The 20,366-nt window shown below is 39.6% G+C and overlaps 2 protein-coding genes across 2 annotated transcripts in view; one reads left to right on the top strand and one right to left on the bottom strand.

Moving 5' to 3' along the window:
• Window positions 1–4,778, top strand: part of LOC111855285 (alpha-1,3-mannosyl-glycoprotein 4-beta-N-acetylglucosaminyltransferase C-like) — a 14,770-nt gene extending 9,992 nt beyond the window's left edge. The window contains exons 3-5 of the mRNA XM_023834154.2: window positions 475–595; window positions 1,008–1,161; window positions 3,474–4,778. Coding sequence (XP_023689922.2) covers window positions 494–595; window positions 1,008–1,161; window positions 3,474–4,612 — 1,395 coding nt within the window. The 5' untranslated portion in view covers window positions 475–493 and the 3' untranslated portion in view covers window positions 4,613–4,778. The remainder of the gene's footprint in view (window positions 1–474; window positions 596–1,007; window positions 1,162–3,473) is intronic.
• Window positions 1–20,366, bottom strand: part of LOC111855286 (uncharacterized) — a 22,018-nt gene extending 1,652 nt beyond the window's left edge. The window contains exons 1-5 of the mRNA XM_023834155.2: window positions 20,262–20,366; window positions 18,737–19,335; window positions 17,917–18,075; window positions 15,240–15,395; window positions 5,952–6,087 (exon numbers count right to left, since the gene is read on the bottom strand). Coding sequence (XP_023689923.2) covers window positions 5,952–6,087; window positions 15,240–15,395; window positions 17,917–18,075; window positions 18,737–19,335; window positions 20,262–20,266 — 1,055 coding nt within the window. The 5' untranslated portion in view covers window positions 20,267–20,366. The remainder of the gene's footprint in view (window positions 1–5,951; window positions 6,088–15,239; window positions 15,396–17,916; window positions 18,076–18,736; window positions 19,336–20,261) is intronic.

The following is a 20,366-nucleotide window of genomic DNA, read 5'->3' as shown; positions in this document are numbered from 1 at the left end:
AATAAAAATGACACTATTGATTCCCGTGGGAGACTTTTTTTCACCTACGCCACCTTGCTCTCCGTCATACGGGTGAAGGGCAGCCAGCCATAGCGGCACCCATGGAGCTGGGGGATAAGGGCCTTGCTCTTTGCTGGAGTGCACACAGATGTGACTATTTTGCCTAGGCTAGCCTCGAACAGACCAATCACGGGCACGCGCTGACCTACAATGCCTAGAGTGTGCAGTGATGTCACTGAGGTAAAAGGGTTAAACATTTCTATTGGTCGTTGCAATATTTGATATGTATCAATTCGTCGCCTCTAGGCCTCATACTATAAGGTGAATGGCATGGCAAAATAGACAAATGCATTAAAAGCAGGTGTGTCCAGGCATTTGACTGGTACTGTATTTCAGTCTCCGTGGAGAGTTTAAAAGGTCTAATAGTTACTGGCTGGATTATAATTCTTATGATTATTGCTCCTGTATCTGAAGGCACGGTCTTTGCCTGGCAATGCGGTGCTACCCAAGAAAAGCTCTGAGGAACACAGCCGTTCTCATCTCCCTCGTCGCCCTGCTCTACGTATCAGTCTACTCACCCAACACTGAGACATCTGTCAGTGAAGTTCCCCTTTTCTCTTTGTTCTCATTTGACAAATATTTTGAATACATACTGAAATGGAGGAATGCTAATTCAGTTTTTTTTTGTATTAATTTATATTTATGTAGCAGAATGTTTTGTTGGTTCTTACCCACGCGCAACCCGCTGAGTACTGAGCCAGCTGAAATTATTCACCATTTAACTGTGTTTTGGTAATTTCAGTCATTTACCTAATGGTTGTGAGAGTTGTGGCCACAATTAGTTTCAATTACTTCCGTGCTAAATGATTCTGGGCTGCATGGTCTCATGCGATCGTCAGACTAGAACTTCAATGCTGATTTTCATTTTTGTGAAATAACATCATGGGGGATGTTCAGATCTGGTGTTCAGACCTCTCCGTGTAACGCCTGTGTCTGGCCCGCTGCAGGACTACGGAGAGGTGCAGATATGGGCCCGGGAGCTTGTCTCACAGCAGTTCCACTCTGAACGGAACCTGCAGATTTTTCACCATCTCCAGAATGACACGGTGCCGTTCAACATGTCCTACAAGTTCCTGGCCGGCTTTCCTGCAGTGTCCCAGAGTGAGTACACAATGGCATTTTTGGGCATTAGAAAACACATTTAAATACATTTTATTTATATAGCACTTTTCAAAAACTCAAAGATGCATACATAGGACATATTTAAGGTAGGCTAGGCTATGATGTTTGTTAGGTTAAGTGTACTGTATTGAAATGCATTTTCGACTTCCGATATGTTTATATCCCCAGTATAATCCGTGGACGTCTGTACATATATTTGTTTATTGATGTGATCAAAAGTATTTATTCATGATAAATTTTTCCAGATTAGTTTTGTGATCTTTACATTTAGGCTGCTGTCATTTGCAGATCTTATGGATGTAAAGATACACCGATGCATCATGAGGAAGCAGTTATTAAGGCAGCGATTCAGCTGCATCGATCTGGATCGTTAGAATTGATATTTGGAGAGCAAAATCTGCCTTAAAGATGCTCCTCCTTCTGGGTTGTGCTCACATGCTGCAGGGAGACGTGCAAAATAGCAGCATCAGCACGCAGATTTCTGAAACGTAATATGGGAAAGTTCATTAATCTTTATAAAGCAAGCAACAGTTAATGATCTTTGTGCTTTGATACTTGTGGGAAATTCATCCATGTCTTGTAGCACAGAGCGCTCACTCTAATGGTTTTTGGAAACGCTCATTTTTTTGTGCATTGTTTTTGCTAATTACAGTAGCAATGGTCCATACTCTGAGGTAGCTAACTAGCTACCCGAGTAAAAAGTAATGTCAAACTTACTGATGTACAATGTATTGGTTAGCGTCAATCCGCTGATATTCATTAAAAATCAAGATCTCTGCACTGGTTTGATGTCAGTCTTGACTGACATTGCCAATCGATACTAAAACACTATCAGACTTCAAAGGTAACTGCACCAGAGTTAAAGACACAACTACAAAAATAATATAGATGATCAGATTGGATAATCAGCCATTTTCCACGAGGGACAATCAGAATCAGAATCAGCTTTTATTCGCCAAGTGTGCTGGGGCACATAAGGAATTAGTTTCTGGCAGCTTGATACTCTCTCGTACACAGACAGTAAGCAACACTATACAAACAATAAATTACACTGTACAAGAAATACAAATGTGAAAGATTATAAATATACACACGTGAGTAACACTGTGCAATTTTAAGGTGCGAGGTAGAGTGCGAACAGGGGGGGAAACTGACATAAGGCAGATGACATCTTAGCTGTTTATGAGGGTGATGGCCTGAGGGAAGAAGCTGCTCCTATGTCTGCTGGTGTTTGTGTACAGAGTTCTGTAGCTCCTGCCAGAGGGGAGGAGCTGGAAGAGATTGTGTCCAGGGTGTGACGGATCTGAAATGATTTTAACTGCTCGTTTCCTAGTCCTTGAGCAGTACAAGTCCTGGATGGAGGGCAGGGGGCAATGTCATAATACATAACTAAATCTGGCCCACAGCTCGCACTTTCATTTCACAGAATATATAACCATGTTGAGTCATTCTGCTATTCTACACGGGCAGGTTTAATCACCAGCAAATTTCTTCATTGTTCCACTACTAGTTAGCCTAGGTCTATTGTTCCTGATTTGTTTTTTTCTGTACAGTTCAGTAGTTGGCCTTCTTAACAATTTACAATGGCTTGTTCTCCCTGTATAGTAACGATAAAATGAACACATTCCGAGATTCTTTTTCTTGCATGCCATTAATAGTGTGTAAGTTTTCATGGTCGTATTTGTGGGAAGCTTGTGCATACAGCAGTACAGTAAATAAAACACAGAGGAACATACTTCTAATGCAAAGCTGGCAAGGTGCAAGGTTGGTACACACAGTGCAAACAAGTATAGGTTACCTCTGTCACATAACGCACGGAAATAATGAAATGCAATACAATGCAGTGTCTGAGGTTTTTTTCATTTTATTATTTCCATCAACATTTTCCTGATGCTTTTGGCCATCTACATGCAAATGCGGTGGAAAATGTGACGAATTTGATGTCAATGAGCCAGCTCAGGTACTCAAGTGCTGCTTGGCAGAGCTTCCTTCAGTGTCCATCAGCACATACAGGTTAGCTAACTAGCTACCCAAGTAAAAAGTAATGTCAAACGTACTACACAGCACGCAGAACCAACATCGGAAATGCTAGTAAACAAAGTAGGATGTACATTTTTTTTTTTTGTCATTTTTCTGTAAATGACAACGTACATAACAAATGCAGTACCAAAGCAATGTTCAAGAATTGTCTCTAAATTTTGGATTCTTCAAAAAAGCTACCATTTGCTATTAAAAGAAATGGGTTTCAGTGGAACTAACCTGCCTGTCTTCCGGTTTTTTCTTTTCCTCAGAATATCTTACTGTGGGCCTGTCCTCCGTCAAGAGGAAGCAAGGTTTTTACCTGTTGGACACCCTCCATTCCATCTTCACAGAGTCTTCTCAAGAGGAGCTAGAGGAGATGGTGGTCGTGGTTCTTCTGGCAGACTTCGACACGGACTGGAACAAGCGAATGCTCAAAGCGATCTACAAGAGGTTTTATGGGCCTGTCCTGAAAGGGCAGCTCCTGGTCACCCACTTGGAGCAGAAGCACTACCCACCTTTGGAGGGACTGAAGAGAAACTTCAACGACCCACCAGACCGCGTCTACTTTCGCTCTAAGCAAAACGTGGATTACGCCTTCCTCCTCAGTGTCAGTGCCAATCTATCACGTTACTACATCATGCTGGAGGATGACGTGGTCTGCGCGAGGAACTTCCTCACCTCCATCAAGAAGTTCATTCAGTCCCATGGCGATTCCCCATGGGTCACCATGGAGTTCTCCAAGCTGGGCTACATTGGCAAGTTGTATCACTCCAGCAGTCTGCCACAGTTGGCATCCTTCCTGTATCTGTTCTACCAGGAGATGCCGTGTGATTGGCTGCTGGGCCACTTCAGCAAACTTCTGGTTCAGGTCAAGCCCATTCGCTTCAAACCATCTCTCTTCCAGCATGTGGGCTTATACTCGTCCTTTAAGGGCACGCTGAACCGCTTGAAGGATGAGGACTTTGAGCAGGATCCCAAGACGGTCTCTGATAATCCTGCGGCTGATATCTTTACGGACATTACTCATTTTAAGGAGTTCACAGCCGAGAAGGCGTATGATTTAGGGACCAGCTTCTTCTGGGGAAAGAATCCCTCTGCAGGAAACCACTTCACCCTCGTCTTCCACAATCCTGTAGCTCCGAAACGCATCCTGATCAGGACAGGGGCCCCGGACTCAAAGAAGGACATTTTGGTTTCTGCGGATGTGGAGGTAGGCCATGATCCAGTACGGACAGACAAAGTGTTGCAGTGTTCAAAATACTTCAAACTTGGCTCCTTGGTTGATGGGCAGTTTGAGAAAAAGGACATCCAGGTGGATATTGATTCTGCTTTGTCTTGCCTGAGAATTTTCGTGAGTCAAAGCCAGGAGCAATGGGTTATTATTCATAGAATACAAATTTGGATTTAGTTATGGTTAAAAACAAAAACTGTCTGCTGGTATAGAATTAGATTACCCTTTGATATATATTGTGTTAAGAAAATGGTTTACTGGTTTAAGTACATTTTTGATGATGTATATTTGTTGCAAAGTAATTGTCAAAGTAATAGAACTATTAAAGATTAATATTATCTAATGATGTGTGGGGAAAAATCAGTTAATTACTGCTGATTTGTGCATAAGTGGTATTCTTTGGGTATATGTGTAATAACTTACATTCAGGTAGCATAATGACCTCTGATTGTCTTGAAGGGCTAGGCTTCAGTGCCGTTCATAATCTGCTGATGAATTTAGTGTGTGTCAAGCACTATATGCATATTTATGGATGGTGTGAATAGATCACACACGTTTGTTTATTATACCGTACTATATATATATATTTTATGGTTTTACTCGAAAGTACTCGATGTGCTGCGTGGGGAAATTGTGGGTGAGACCTAGTTTTAAGTGGTTTACGTAGCTTCTGAAATGTCTGCTCTGTTTGTGACTTTCGTGCACTTTCAGACCACCCCCCCCCCCACACTACTCTGAAGGAGCTTTTCCACAGTCACACATCTGTCATGAAACAAGCCTTGGGCACACTTTTTGTTTTTTTTTTCTCAAATAGAAGAATAGATGCACAGTTAAAATGTCTGCTGATTGTGCTAGTTGTGCTAGTACAACAGTATGACTGGAAGACCCACGTTGGACCTAGACCATATTTTCATGTGAGACCCTTTGTGTTTTATTGGGAAATATAACTGATTCAAATTAGGTTTGGCTATGGGCTCCCTGAAAGACCCGCAGGAGTTAGCCCGAGTGGGTTCTGTCCGCAATTCGAATATCATGCTTGAGTAATCTTACACCCATAAATGAGACCCAGGAGTGGTCGTCCTCTTCCAAGATGATTTCCGAAATATTAAATTAAAACACTGCCATGTGATTTTCTAAGAAACAGTTTGCACATTGCATTTCCTGTAATATTATGATATGAAACCGTGTTGTGCGAAATTTTAGCTAAATTGAAGAAAACTCTTCCCGTTTCCTAGTTCTCATTTTGAAGGAGAACCTAAACCAAATGTCATGTAGACCCAGACCAATTACCTTTTTAACAGCGAAAGAACATTAATCTGGGGTTGGGTTTGGGGGCATACTAAGTATCTGAGATTAATGGGTCATGCTGTCTTAAAAAATATATTACTCATACACCATTTAAATGCAAAATATAGTTATACATTTTAACTAACAACGGCAGTTCAAATTGCAAAATGCAAACCTTTGAAACTCAAAAAGGGCTCAATCTCAGTAGTAACACATCAACTGTACTTACATTTGCGGCCTTTTTTCTGATTGTCTAACTGCTCCTTTTCCTGCTCTGTCCCGAGCTCCAGGAAACCGTTTTGAGATGCCGAGCTCTGCTCCCTTTTTGTTTGTGCCAGCCGTCAGTCTGTTCCTCTTTACTCCATCTTGAAACGTGAAAAACATAGACGGTCCGCTTAAGGTGCAGTCAAACTTATGTTCACTTATGTTCAGTATGTTTGTATTCTGATCCAGCATATTGTGACAAAAGGCTCTATTACACACACACACACACACACACACACACACACACACACACACACACACACACACACACACAGGCCTGTACTCATATCTTTGTGGTGACCATCCGTTAATTTCTATGGAAAAAACAAAAATAATGACCTTAACCCCTACCCATCCCTCACCTTAAGCATAAGTAATCAAACAAAATACTTTTGGCATTTTTAGCTTTTTGATTGCAGAATATATATATATATAAATATAAATAAATATATATATGTGTATGTATGTATGTATGTATGAGATTAATAATGGTTATCAGCCGTGTTATGGTTATCATATAGCAGTGTGCCATTTTTTTCCTCCTAAATACAACAAAATATGACGTAGCAGAATTCCAACACTAGGTATCTGCTATATAAAATGTCAAAAAAGAACAGTGGTGGATCTGACTGATCTTGAGTGCCTGCTCATCCAGTTATTGCTAATCATAAGGCCTTCATTGCAGGTGAATTTAACAATTGTAAAATTCAGTACTGAGGTAAGAAAGGCTGATACCGCAGATTGCATGATCAATTAAGCAAAAAAAAAAAAAACAGGAAATGGTGTTAATTTTTATGCCTTTCCGACGTGTAAGAAAAGTGAAGGGCAGCAGGCAGAAGACTATGCTGAGGTTCACCAATTTTATAATTTGTCTGGATACACACAAGCCAATAAAATTCATGGCAGTACTGATGAGAACTGAAACGATGTCTGGCGCCCGCTTTCCTGCCTGCCCTTCCCCCCTCTGGCTGCTTCCGCATCTCCAACCATAGTTCTCCACTTTGCAGCCTGTTATGATATACGTCCGCAGTGAGCCTTGGGGTTAACCATTTATTGTCAATATTTTAGAGGAAACTTGGCAAATTAAACGTGCTAACCAGAAAATCAGAATGTTTCTTGCATTGAAATAATAAATAAATATGAGTCTATTTTAATAATAATAAATAAGTAGGCCTATATTTTTTTACAGTGGAGGAACCTCTTTATTTAACTGTGATGATACAGGTGTTCAAGTGTATCTGAAAAACTTATCCGTGAATTTTACAACAGTGTATTATACCATTATATTCTATGGCAGTGTATCATTGATTAAGTAAATATTATAAATCGATTAAAATAGTACAGAATGTACTAAATTTGTGTAAGGGAATGGCGATCGAAGTACCACAATAAAAAAAAAAAGTTTTTAAGACATTTTGATTAATAAGAATGCTAGCTAGAAGCATATATTCGTTATGTGTTGACTTGTGATCTGTCAGAAAATGGAATTTTAAAACAATTTGTATTTTAGTTATTGTATTTTGCACTTCTTGTAATCAGATATTCTCAGTTTGTGACAGGTCTGGACTGCAGGCAGGCCAGTCTAATACCTACAGTCTCTGCTCACACAATCATGCTCTGCTAATCCTGGCAGATCTCCGCCGCTGCTCCCTCCATCCTAAGCAGGTATGCGTGGTGAGCCCCCCCCCCCCCAAGATGGCCACATGCACCTCCTCCTCCACATAGCTGTGTCCTCACCCTCCCATCCCTTTCACTGACAAACATGCTCACATCCATACGGCCGAACCCCAACTGCAATCTATTGTATGCTGTTTCTGAGTTTAATCTGTTTAGTCATCCATGGTTAGTTAATGTTTACCATTTCATGGCTTGATACATTTCCTTTTATTGAAATCAATGGTTGTTTGTGCTCATTAAGATACGAGTTCCTGAACCTGATACGAGTTCCTGAACCTGATACGAGTTCCTGAACCTGATACCGGTGGTTCTTGTCATGTCAGATTCCTCCAGAACACGGTAAATCACCTGTACTCCCACTTTAATTAAGCCTAGTCAAAGTTAGAATGTGATGATTTAACAATTTGATACATCCCAACTTTTTGTAATTTTAATGAAAAATGAAAATTCCTAAATTTAGCTGTATTTTATGAGACTGATGCAGCGTAATTTACCCACAATGCCTACACTGTGAATGAGACTGTAAAGGGCAGGGGGCTTCAAAATGCATATATTTTTCATCTCTGGTTCTTTGATAATAAACAAGGAATATATTTTAAACTATCAAGAAAAATCTGTTATCGGTATCGCTAATACGAGAAAAAATCTGTATTGGCCAATATTTCCACTGCATTGAACTGCTATTTCTTTTTTTTTTTTTTGCTTGTATTTTATTAATATTGCACTTCAGTCATACTTATCCGAATATTTGTTTTTGAACTTTTTTGTATTGTATTTTGTTGGAGGAAAATGAAAAGAAAAATGTTCGATTCAACTTCCTGTGCAATTCAGCTTCTTTTGATTTAAATGTGTTATTTAAGCGATGATATTAGTGCTGATCCTTAGTAATCCAACTGTACATACACATCTTATGGTTGCTTTCAACCACCCAGTGTCTGATTGCTATTTGCACAGTAGAGTACTTGTACAAACACAGGTTTTTATTCATAATTAACCATTGACTGTAGAACAGGAGAGTACCTTCTGTACATCTGTACTTTTCACCTCACTGTGTTGCCTTGAACACATCAGCCTGACTGTGTTGACACAGTGACATTTTGTGAAGTGACACATTAGGTCCTTTTCTCTTAATTATCAAGTCAAATCACACATTTGCCTACAAACCCTTGTGTGCAAAGGAGACGCTCAGTCCGTCTCTCACCACTTCCAGGCTGTAACTCCGAACAGAAGGACCTGAGGTTGATTTCTGAGTGCCGAACCCTTTGATTGCTTCCAGTGACATTTGTAATCCAGGCTACTGTTTGGAGGTGTGGCCTAAAGCTCGTGACTTGCTTTTCAAGCTCAGTACAAGTTGCTGCATGTTAAAGTTGAGATGCTCTGGTTTTGCATAATGCAAGAGAATGAAATAAAAAGAAGAATCCACGTGTGATGGAAGTTTAGTCATTTCCTTTACTGTTTCAAGAAACAGGAATGTGTGTTTTTTCCCACATATCCCATACTATACTTTTTAAGAGACACACACACACACACACACACACACACACACAGAGGTGAGACTTGGGTGTGAGTGTTGGATCAGCCAACCATCCCAGGCTTCTGGAGTATTTTTCAGGGGGTCCAGGGCCCAGTGGATGTGGCTACACTGCTGTGCACTGGATTTCAACTGTGATTGTCGCAGAGGCCTAACCCACTGACCCGAACACCACCCTCATCCATGGTCAATGAGCCCTGATCACGATGATACTGATGTGTAGGAATTCCTGCCATTTCGGAAAGCCAGTCGTGTAACTTACAAATATACTCCCATCAACCTGTAGAAGAAGAAAAGGGTCCTTTTCATCAAAATAGGCAAGCTGACTTCATTTACTGAAGCCTTAGCCAGCAAAGCTATAAGTTAGGCTTCTACAGTATATGACATTATCCATCAACTGGTATATACAACCCCGGAACGCTGTGTAAAATGTAAATAAAAACTATTTACAAGTCATTGCAACCCATATTTAATTGAAAATAGAAGACAACATATCAAATGAGAAATGTTATTGTTTTAAGAGAAATATGTGCTTAATTTGAATTTGAGGCCAGCAACATATTTCAAAAAAGTTGGGACAGGGGCTTGTTTACCACTATGTTGCATCACCTCCTCTATTAACAACACTCTGTAAGTGACTGGGAACTGAGGAGACCAGTTGCTGGAGTTTCGGAAGTGAAATGTTGTCCCCTTTTTGCCTGATATAGGATTTCAACTGCTCAACAGCTCAGGGTCTCCTTTGTCGCAATTTTCGTTGCATGATGCACCAAATGTGTTGAGTGGGTGACGGGTCTGGACTCGGACTCTTCTACATCGGAGCCATGCTCTTGTAATACGGGCAGAATGTGGCTTCACATTGTCTTGCTGAATTATACAAGGGCTTCTCTGAAAAAGGCATTGTCTGGATGGCAGCATGTGTTGCTCCAGAACCTGTATATATCATTCTGCATTAATGGTGCCTTCCCAGATGTGCAAGCTACCCAAGCCATGGGCACTAATGCACCCCCACACCATCACGGATGCTGGCTTTTGAACTGTCTGCTGATAACAAGCTGGATGGTCCCTCTTTAGCCCAGAGGACATGGCGTCCATGCTTTCCAAAAAGAATCTGAAATTTTGATCCATCAGACCACAGGACATCTTAAACGAACTCAGTCCATCTTAAACGAACTCAGGCCCAGAGAAGTCGGCAGCATTTCTGGATCATGTTTAGATGGTTTCCTCTTTGTCTGGTGTCTGTTTTTAATGCAGTGCTGTCTGAAGATCAGAGCTATCCAATTTTGTTTTTTTTTTTTTACAGAGATTTCTCCAGATTCCTGGAATCTTTTAATGATATTATGTACTGTAGATGATTAAATTCCCAGATTGTTTGCAATATTACATTGCGGAACATTATTCTTAAATTGTTGCAGTATTTGCCTGCACAGTCAGAGTGGTGAACCTCTCCCCATCTTCACTGCACAGAGACTCTGCCTCTCTGGGAGAATCATTTTATATCCAGTCATCTTACTGCCCTGTTACCATTTAATGTAATATGTTGTAAGATATATGTTTTGTTATAACATTACGCAACTTTTCCAGTCTTTTGTTGCCACTGTCCCAAATTTTTGGCATGAAATTCATATTGAGCATATATTTGTCATAAAACAATGAGATTTGTTTCAACTTGGGTTTATATGATTTGCAAATCATTGCATTCTTCATGGCTGAGAAATATCTGTTTAAGGGCTGAAAAAACTGGCACAAGAAAAGACTACTTGTTTTGTTGTGTAGAAGATGTTGTTAAACAATTATTATTAAAGGATAGCTTTGGGGTTATTAATCAGGTTGTTTCCTAAAATGTTTAGCACAACCCCTACTCTGCAATTGAACTTGTAACTTGTTTAATTATGAATCATTAATTGTGGTTCAGCTTGCTTAACAATTGCTTGCTTGGCAGGGCTCAAACCTGTTTGGCTCTATTTTGGAAATAATATTTCATTTAATGCCTGTAGTTCCTGAACTTGATACCGGTGGTTCTTGTCATGTCAGATTCTTCCAGAAGACAAAGGAGCCAAAACGTTTCCTGTGACTCAGCTTTGTGGAGGAAGTACCACAAGGTATCACATGATACAGGGCTTTCGGTTACAGGCAGGCGGAGAACACACTGGGTCTGGGTTAAGGTTTAACGAGACCCTGAAACGAGGGAGAACTGGGCACATGTCAGGGACAGTAGTGGACTTTCCATTGTCATAGATTCTGTGCATTTTGATTACATGATTTGAAAAACCATTAAATAAAGCACTCAAATGGGAAAAAAACCTGAAATATTGCAAAAAAATGTTTTTTGTGGCGAGTGAAAAAAGTAGTAGTTTGCAAAACTGCAATGGAAAGAGATTGGTAGATGCATAGGATATAATAATTGGTTGTAGAGCTATTAATTTGCGGAAAGCCTGCATGATGAAGTATGAGATACAGTACATCTTAATCTTGCATGATGGTAAATGGTAAGTCTTGTCTGCATAACATGTTTTAATGGAAACACACCCTATTTGAGATTTCACTTTGTACAGAGAAAATTTGCACAAAAAAATAATGGAAACATGGCTTCTGAAATCCTCTCTTCATTCTTCAGACAGTTACCACTATCCTACGTGTGCAAAAAAAGGTAATATCTAATAGCCTGCTTTAGCATCTGAAGACGAGCTGGTGGAAATTCCTTACTGTGATAATAAATCTTGTCACTAGGTCAAGTGTTTCGTTCTTAAAGGTCTTAAAGGAACATGCACTACAGTCACTCCTCACTTGACCCAGTTCTGTTCCTACGACTAGGCAGTTAAGCAAATTTGTCGATAAGCGTCGAGCCACCCCTTACCGAAATTTCTAGCGTAAGAACAGAGGAAATCAGGTCTAATATTCATTGCTTAGGTTTGCATACTGTAAGTACAGGTAATCGTTTTTATTCTGAATAAAGATCCAAAGGAAACTCCAACTTGATAACTTTGTTATAATTTGCGTAACTCTTACATATTACAGAAAATTGTAAAAACTATCCTCCGGGTGAAGTGCTAATCCTTTTCGCTGACATCTTGTACTATGGGGTGTGAGAACGAAACTGAGACTGAGAAAGGGTGATGTGAGGTGAGATGCTTAATGCTGAGACCCTGCACTGCCATTTCCACGACCAAAGTTGTCGTGCAGTTTACGATACCGACTGTTCAGAGATCTGTTTGTAAGTCCAGGCGGTCGTTAAACAGGTATGCTTTTAAGTGAGGAATGCCTGTATTAAAATCTGTGTGCCTTGTTTCCTTTCTTGTGTACATCCATGCCAGGGTTGGGCAGACGTCTTTGTTTGCTGGTACTGTCTCACTGACATTTTGTCCACTAGTAAATAGACTCTGTTAGTATTCTTATCATTCAAAACCTTTCTTCGATGTAATGGTGTGTGCCTGTGAGTTAGGACCCTGTCTCTGTGATTGAACGGTACTTCTAAACTGCTACAATAATTTAAGAAAGACCCTTAATCCCAGTTGCTCCTGGGAATTTTTAAACTATGCAGAATTCTCCAATATTACTACTACTCTGACATTGAGTAAAATCCTTGTAGAGTTGACCCCCGTATCGGTGGGTGATATGTTCCAAGATTTTCCGTGGATGATAGCGAGCCATCCAATAACTCCATATATACGTATTTTGTGTACTTACATATGGTAAAATTTAATTGGTAAATTACTGTACGTACAATAAGACATTACCAGTGGTGGGCACATTTAACTGAATAGTAAGCTTTAATAACCACTAATCCACTAACTCCAAAGTTTAATTCAATAACACTAAACTGACAAACCTTTAAAAAACTTAGCGTAAGTTAAAGATATCCGCTAACCTCAACTGCTAACTCTGCAAGAATTTTAAGTGGAAATTAACGGGAGAACATTTTAAAATGAATTTGAGGAAGTACTACTTTACACAGCGTGTAGTTAGAGTATGGAATAGTCTTCCTGCTAGTGTAGCGCAAGCTAAAACCCTAGGTTCCTTTAAATCAGAGCTCGATAAGATTTTAACAACTCTGAGCTATTAGTTAAGTTCTCCCCAAATGAGCTTGATGGGCCGAATGGCCTCCTCTCGTTTGTAAATTTCTTATGTATTTTACTGATTTAGCGTTGGTTTGGTTTTTGGCTCTGAAACCCTTGAAAACATACCTAGGCAGCTAAAATAACCTGTTTAACGCTTAAGCCCCATCATTCGGGCTACAGTGATTACCAGGGGATGTGTAGGACTTACTCACTTGGGAATCATTGAATTATTTACAGCCTCCAGAATAAATTTGCATTGAAATTTTGTTTTTATGATATTCCATTTGCTAGATATAAGCATATTTTGTCGGAGAACCCCTATTTCACAACTGGCTGACATTTTGCCCACAATGGAGCTGCTTAGGGACTTTGTGCCATTTACCCTGTATTAGGAAGGAGGGTCTCAGTTCTTTATAGGTCTATAGCTCTGTCAATCAGAACCCTCAAAATACAGCCGGGGACCTGTATCACGAAGCAGGATTTATTGCTTTGCCGGATAACTTGTTGGATTTATGGTAGCCTAGGCTAAATTTAAGTGAACTAAAGAGGAAGTCCATTTAAACTAGGAACCTTAAATCCAACAGGTTATCCAGCTAATTCAACTTTGTGATACAAGCACCCTTTCTCCATGCAGTGTAAGGTACCCCAGTTTAAATGGACTTTATCTTTGTTCATTTACATTTATCCCAGACTACTTTAAATCTGACAAGCTATCGACCAATCACCTCTTGTGTTTACATGTAGTCAGCCAACAGCATGCGAGATAGACAAATAAGAACAATTAAGCATGATTCTAGGGTTTACAAAGGTTTTTGCCAGTTAAACTTCATTCACTTTACCTATTAAAAAAAATGTCACCGGATTTACTGTAAACGAAACTAAATTTAGCAGAAGCTAATTGGTCCGCTAGCGGTTTTCAAAGTTAGCAGAAACAGTAATCTGCTAATGAAAAAGTGAGCTTTGCTAATTAGCGGTTAGTGGATTAGCAGAACCCTGTCCACCACTGGACATTACCAACATTAAACAATGTAATAATGAAGTACATTGTACATTATTGTACAGTACTGTGTAACTGCATTCTCTCAAACGAACAAAAGGGATGTTTTCACCTAACTCAAGAGATGATAGAGCAATGAAAACGGTGTTTTTATACCCGACAAAGGACCAAGGAACAATGAACAAAACATACTGTTACACATTTTACAATTTTATTTTTCAGACAGTGGTCAACTGTGGATAACTGAAACTGCAGTTACTGCGATACATTGGGACATTCAAGGTGTGAATTGCAGGATATTCTCATTTACATTTTTTGCTGTCATTTTCATGTAACGCACTTTTCAGCAGTTCTGGACTCATTTAAGATAGTCCAAGATAAACTTCAAATTTCTTTAATACACTTTTATCCATAGGCTTAAAATATTGCAAAATATTAATATCTCTCTCAGGCAGTAGGTTGAAGGTTGAAATGTAATTCTTGTCATTCTTTGCTTATCACCTACAAAGACTGTACTTGTTTAAGACTGATGGTCCCACCCACAACACGATAAGTGTGACTGAACAAAGTTTATCCTAACAGTCACTGTAAGAATATGCATTTACAGTTACTGTTACAAACAACAAAATAATGAATGCAACCTTAATTCAAATAGTGGGTTGCTGATACGTTCTTAATTGTGTATGAATGCATCATAAAAATGATCAAATTAAAGACCACAGTTATATATTTTTTCTTCTTTCATGACACCATACGATGACAACATGATGAACACCAAGATCACTTTAGTCATCATTATAATATGTGGCACATTAGTATTTTTACATTGATATTTTTAAGTCTTGCTTTTGTTTTGTGGTAAAATGACTTCAACTTCCTTGTTTCACGTGTAACTTCCAGGAAGAGAGGTAATGGTGCTTGGGAATTTGGGAGCTACATGGTCGATTGAAAAAAGTACAGTATGGTTTCCACCGAAAGACTTCTAATACTGACCCGTATGATTGGAGCGCTGCCCTGAGTCCTCGTTAAAGAAGTCCAGCTGTAACCGGGACATCTGAGCGGGAAATTCTTCGTATTCAAAGGTTTGAGGCTCGTCGTAGAGTCCACCAGATATTACCAGAGTATCGTCGGGTGTTGAAAACCTGTCCCCTGTGACAACGGGGAAAGGACAGAAGACATGACACACTGTCCCAATCTCATGGGGACCATCAACAATCTACCATCAACAATCTAATAGTGCAGTCTACAGTTCTCCAGAAATAAACTCTAGGAATGAAACGAATGCTTATATACGCAGAACGTGGGTGGTTGGGCAAGTTTGGATGGTATTTCTGTAATCTGAAGGTCATCAGTTCAAATCCCAGGGCTGGCAGTGTGATTTCGCTGTTAGGTACTTGAATGAGGCCCTTAACCTCCACTTATCCTGACCCTCCTTTCTCAGACATGTGTAATGCTTTGGATAAAAGTGTCTACTAAATAATACATAAGGCAGCAAGTCCCAACAGCAACCAGTGATGTGGATGCGTGATGTGGTTCTGCACTGTACAGCACTGTGCAGCTCCTGCACCACAAGAAGCAGAGTGTTGTACTAGCTTGTGAGTTCAAATCACAGGCAGTGCGTGTGTGTGTGTATGTATGTGTATATATATATATATATACCAATTCATTGATGATGAACAAACATCAGATAAGTATTTGTTATTCGTTACACGTTCTTTCAGTAGTTCACAAGCATTTACAAAATTTACAGATACAGTAGCAAATCTAGTAACTGTTTGCGATAAAACATGCATCACGATTCATTAATGACAACTTACCTTGAGATCAGTATGTAATTCAGACTTAGTTTGTGGTTAATTAATACATAAGTAGTAGCATAATGAATATGATTCGTGTCCCGTCAAGTAAAGTGGTACCATGTAAACAAATAAATGCATTGCACTGCCTGAGGAATCTGACCAGATGGCCCTGCCCTGCCTTGCATGCTTGAAATGCTTATTTAGTCATGTGACAGATCTCGTTTTAAACTGAAATTGACATTGCATTGTGTCATTGTGTTATTATGTTACAACTTTGGGGGGGGGGGGAGCTAATGTTTTCCCTGGCTCATGCAACACCCAGTGCCACACTGTCAATCTACATCACAATGTCTTGGAAACATTAAACGGACAATGAATTACTTGAAGGATACAGCCTCAGTTGGGAGGGAATAATGATTGTTGTGGCGCCAGTGGGGGATGGAAAAACCTCTCCAACAAACTGAAACAGCCCAGTCATATACTGTAGAAACAAGTTATGGTGATCACGTCTGTCTGGGTGAAATTGATCACTATAAGCGGATGATAATTATAATAGATCTTTTTCTTTTCTTTATTTCTCATGCAGATTACCATCTAATTGACATTTGTATATTTATCACATGAATAAAAGGTAATAAAACGGACAGTGTCGCTATGTACTGAATTTTATTGACTTGTTCAAAATACAGTACATGTTTCAGATGCTACTGAACTATGTATAATTCAAATATGCTATTAAACAGTACTGTACTGTACATAAAATATTCCTTATTTTACTTTCGCTGCTGCAATTCATTGGCTTGTTTTTTGGCAGTTTGTCATAAACTTTGATGAGTCTTTATTTGTCATTGAGAGAAAATGACTTTATTTTTCTCGTCATGTCTTCTGTGTGCCCAGCATTAACTTCTGGTAGCTAGAAGCAGACGAGTTACCGCAAGGCAAAGTAGGGCATTCAAAGTAAAAAAAATTTAAAATACCGTAGTTTTCATTTTTTCCATATCTTGTCATATTTAAAAAGACCAAAAATGAACACTGTAAGCAGACTACTTGATTACTGTAAGCTAATTATTTAAACAGTGTCTGTGCAGGGATGATTCTGATAAACTGTTGATCACTATAACCATAATCACTATAAGCGGTTTCCACTGTATTTATGTTTATGGGATGCTGTACGTACATTTTCACCAGCACATACCAGCCTCTCATCAACCAATCCCTGTGGTTATTGCATGAGAACTGACGTCAGCCAAACCACGGAATGTTACTCTCATCTTAGGAGTTGGCTCTTTTCCTAACTAAAAGTTGCTCTCATCCTCTTTGTGAATAGATTTTTAGGAAAAAGCTCTTAGTTAAATACTTTTAGTGTGATTTAGGAGTACTCTTAGTGGTAAGATAAAATGCTTTGTGAATACAGTCCCAGGTTATTACTTTATTCGATGGAAGTCTTTCATTTGGACGCCCACAGGATATATCAGGAGGTGCTCTGTCTCCAGTATCTCCCACATCTCTCATCACATCTTTCTTTTGCACTTACTGTCTGTATTTTCTCCTGAGTATGTTTTACTTGTACTCTGTATTTATCATGTAAGCTCGAAATACTGTACTTATGTAGTTAAGAGATAGGTCACCATGCTTCACTTTGACTTGTGTTTTGTTGACACAGAAACTCTCCATTTTAGGGTGAGTATCCTCAACACATAGTTACTTTTACGATTTGTTTAGCCATACAGGAGAGAGGACACATGTATTTGAATGCATCAATATGGCTTCCCAGACTGCATGTAAACAAGCATGCAAAACATCCCAAACAACTGATTTAAAGCAGCAGCTGGAAAAGACCAGTGAGATGGAAGTTATGAAGGATGACTGACCCATTTCCTCTGCGTTGTTGTAGAGTGGTCGATGGATAAAGAGGTGCTTCTTCTGCTGGCATATGGAAATGATATATGCTGCCATCGTGAGAACGATGAGGCCGAGGACAGTGCTGATGATTGTCGTGATGATCATCTCCTCATATGTGAGCCCACTCTCTGCAACGGAGTTAAATTAACCCCCATCAGCAAGTGTGTGAGAGACCTAGTCATTATTTATCTTGTCGCTACAGGAAATGTCATCGTCAGCTACAGCACTTGTTTCCTGTTTATGGTAGCAGGGGTCTATGGGAAACTGAGTGTTAGTAACATTACAATTTAAAGAGCCTCTTCTTTCATAGAAATATCATAATATTGGGTAACGATTTACATTAAGTGCACCATCATAATGCAGTAATAGAACATTAAGTGTATCTTCATAATGCATTTATAGTCCATTCATGGAACATTAATAAGCAACGCATAAGTTTACCTTATCATGTCTTGAAGCTTTGTATTCATAACACTTTCAATGACCAAACACGACAGTGTTAACATACTGTACATCAATAACAAACATAATTGTATGTAAGGTGATGTACAGTAACAGCAAATGTAACAAGTGAAACTCTTTTACTGGTTAAAGACAGCTAGCACTTTCGAATTTATTGTCTTCTGTTAATACAATGTAGCAATAAGCTCCAGAGCTGTTCATTTGTTGCTCTTTGTAGAACAAACTGAAGTGGATTTTTGTTAAGGAGTAACCAGTGCACTGCCCCAAACAAGGTGGACATACAAGTGATCTGCAGGGTGGAGTTACAGTGGAGAGAGACAGCCTTACTCAGGCTCTGTGTGGCACAAGGTGGCGAGGAACCGGTTGTCAGGGATGATGATGTTGTTGATATCGGACCCTCAGTGGTGGTGAACGTTTTGTTTCCATCAGTCGGCTTGCTGCTGTGATTCATCGGTGCTGACGTAGAGTCAAGCGATGTTGAAGCTGAAGTCTGATTGATGGTGGTGAACCCCTCACTGGCATTGGTCGGCCTGTTGCCATGATCCGTCGGAGTAGAGTTAGGTGATGTCGAAGCTACCGTTTGATTGGTGGACGAGGGTACAGAGATAGTTGATCCAGAGGTCTGGCTTGCCGATATGCTCGATGACCCTGTTACTGCTGCATTGTGGGTCAATTTCTGTGGTGTTGAGGGAATCACATTGGTGAAAGCGCTCTGAGAGTCGGTAGAAGGTGATTCCGTAGAGACCTTCGAGCTTCTGCTGCTTGAGGTGATGGAGCTTTGATATCCCTCAGTGTTACTTTGAAGAGCCTGGTTCTGTGAGCTTGCTTGAGACAAACTCACTATGGTAATAACTAAGATTAACATAGCTGAAATTGTCATCTCGCTACAACGATGTGCAGACCTCATTTTTGTGCCCTGAGACAACCTAGGGAAAAATATAATTCAGGACATTTTTTAAATGGCATTTTGTGTTTGATGACTAAATAAATACATGAATGTATTTGCAATTAGACAATTCACTTCAATCGAAGCAAATAAAGACCAGAATCAACCTGGGTTAAATAAATATCCATTATACTACTGACGACTACAGGTAGTCCCTGGGTTAAGAACATCCAACATATGGATAACTCGTACCTATAGACGGACTGCCATAAAGCATATTAAAAAAAAAATTTGGGTTAAATACAATGGCTCGCATTACTTTGCGACACATGAAAATATTGTACAATTTCAGCGGTTTCTTGGCTCAAGATTCAGTACAGGACCTTATCTAGTTACTCTATTACTGTAAAATAATAATTATTATGTGTTACATTATTATTTTTCCGACTAAACCTACAAATTCGACTTAAAGACAGACTTATGGAACAGATCTAATTTTTAACCTGCGAGCTGCCTGTATTTACTTTTTTCTATGAAATGTAAAAATTTACAAGAAATTGTTGTCTGACATACATAGACCTTTTTCTGTTCTATTTGTAACATCAGAAAGGCCCCAATATACTGTAAAAGAATGGGTCTTATGTCGCGGTGAGACTGAAATGTTCTGGAAGGTTTTCATAGTGCCACCCTACGGAGATCTGTATAAGCCTTAAATGGCCGATCACACCTGCTTTGTGAATGCACTGCACCTCAGAGAGTTCTGTGTCTCATCAAGCTCACTTAGTTTGGCCAGAACACCTGGCTAACTGAACCCTCTTCACCAGGGCCCTTATCACGCAAGGCTACGTCTGATTTTCCTAACGACATGTTGAGGCCTCAGATCAGCGTAACATGCAAAACCCTGGACCTACACGTTGTTTACTTGTGTCTAAAACTAGAAATGTGGATTCAAGGTTTGTAACTTACCCCATTTCACTCTTTTGCTCCTGAAAGGAACCCCGCAAGACCCTTAAAAGCCCTTATTGTCCAGCTTCTCTTACTCTTAGCTGTAACTCTTATGGTAAGTGTGGG

Source organism: Paramormyrops kingsleyae, chromosome 18 (assembly GCF_048594095.1).
Source record: "Paramormyrops kingsleyae isolate MSU_618 chromosome 18, PKINGS_0.4, whole genome shotgun sequence".
In the NCBI taxonomy this organism is placed as follows: Eukaryota; Metazoa; Chordata; class Actinopteri; order Osteoglossiformes; family Mormyridae; genus Paramormyrops; species Paramormyrops kingsleyae.
This window is presented reverse-complemented; position numbering and strand designations above follow the sequence as displayed.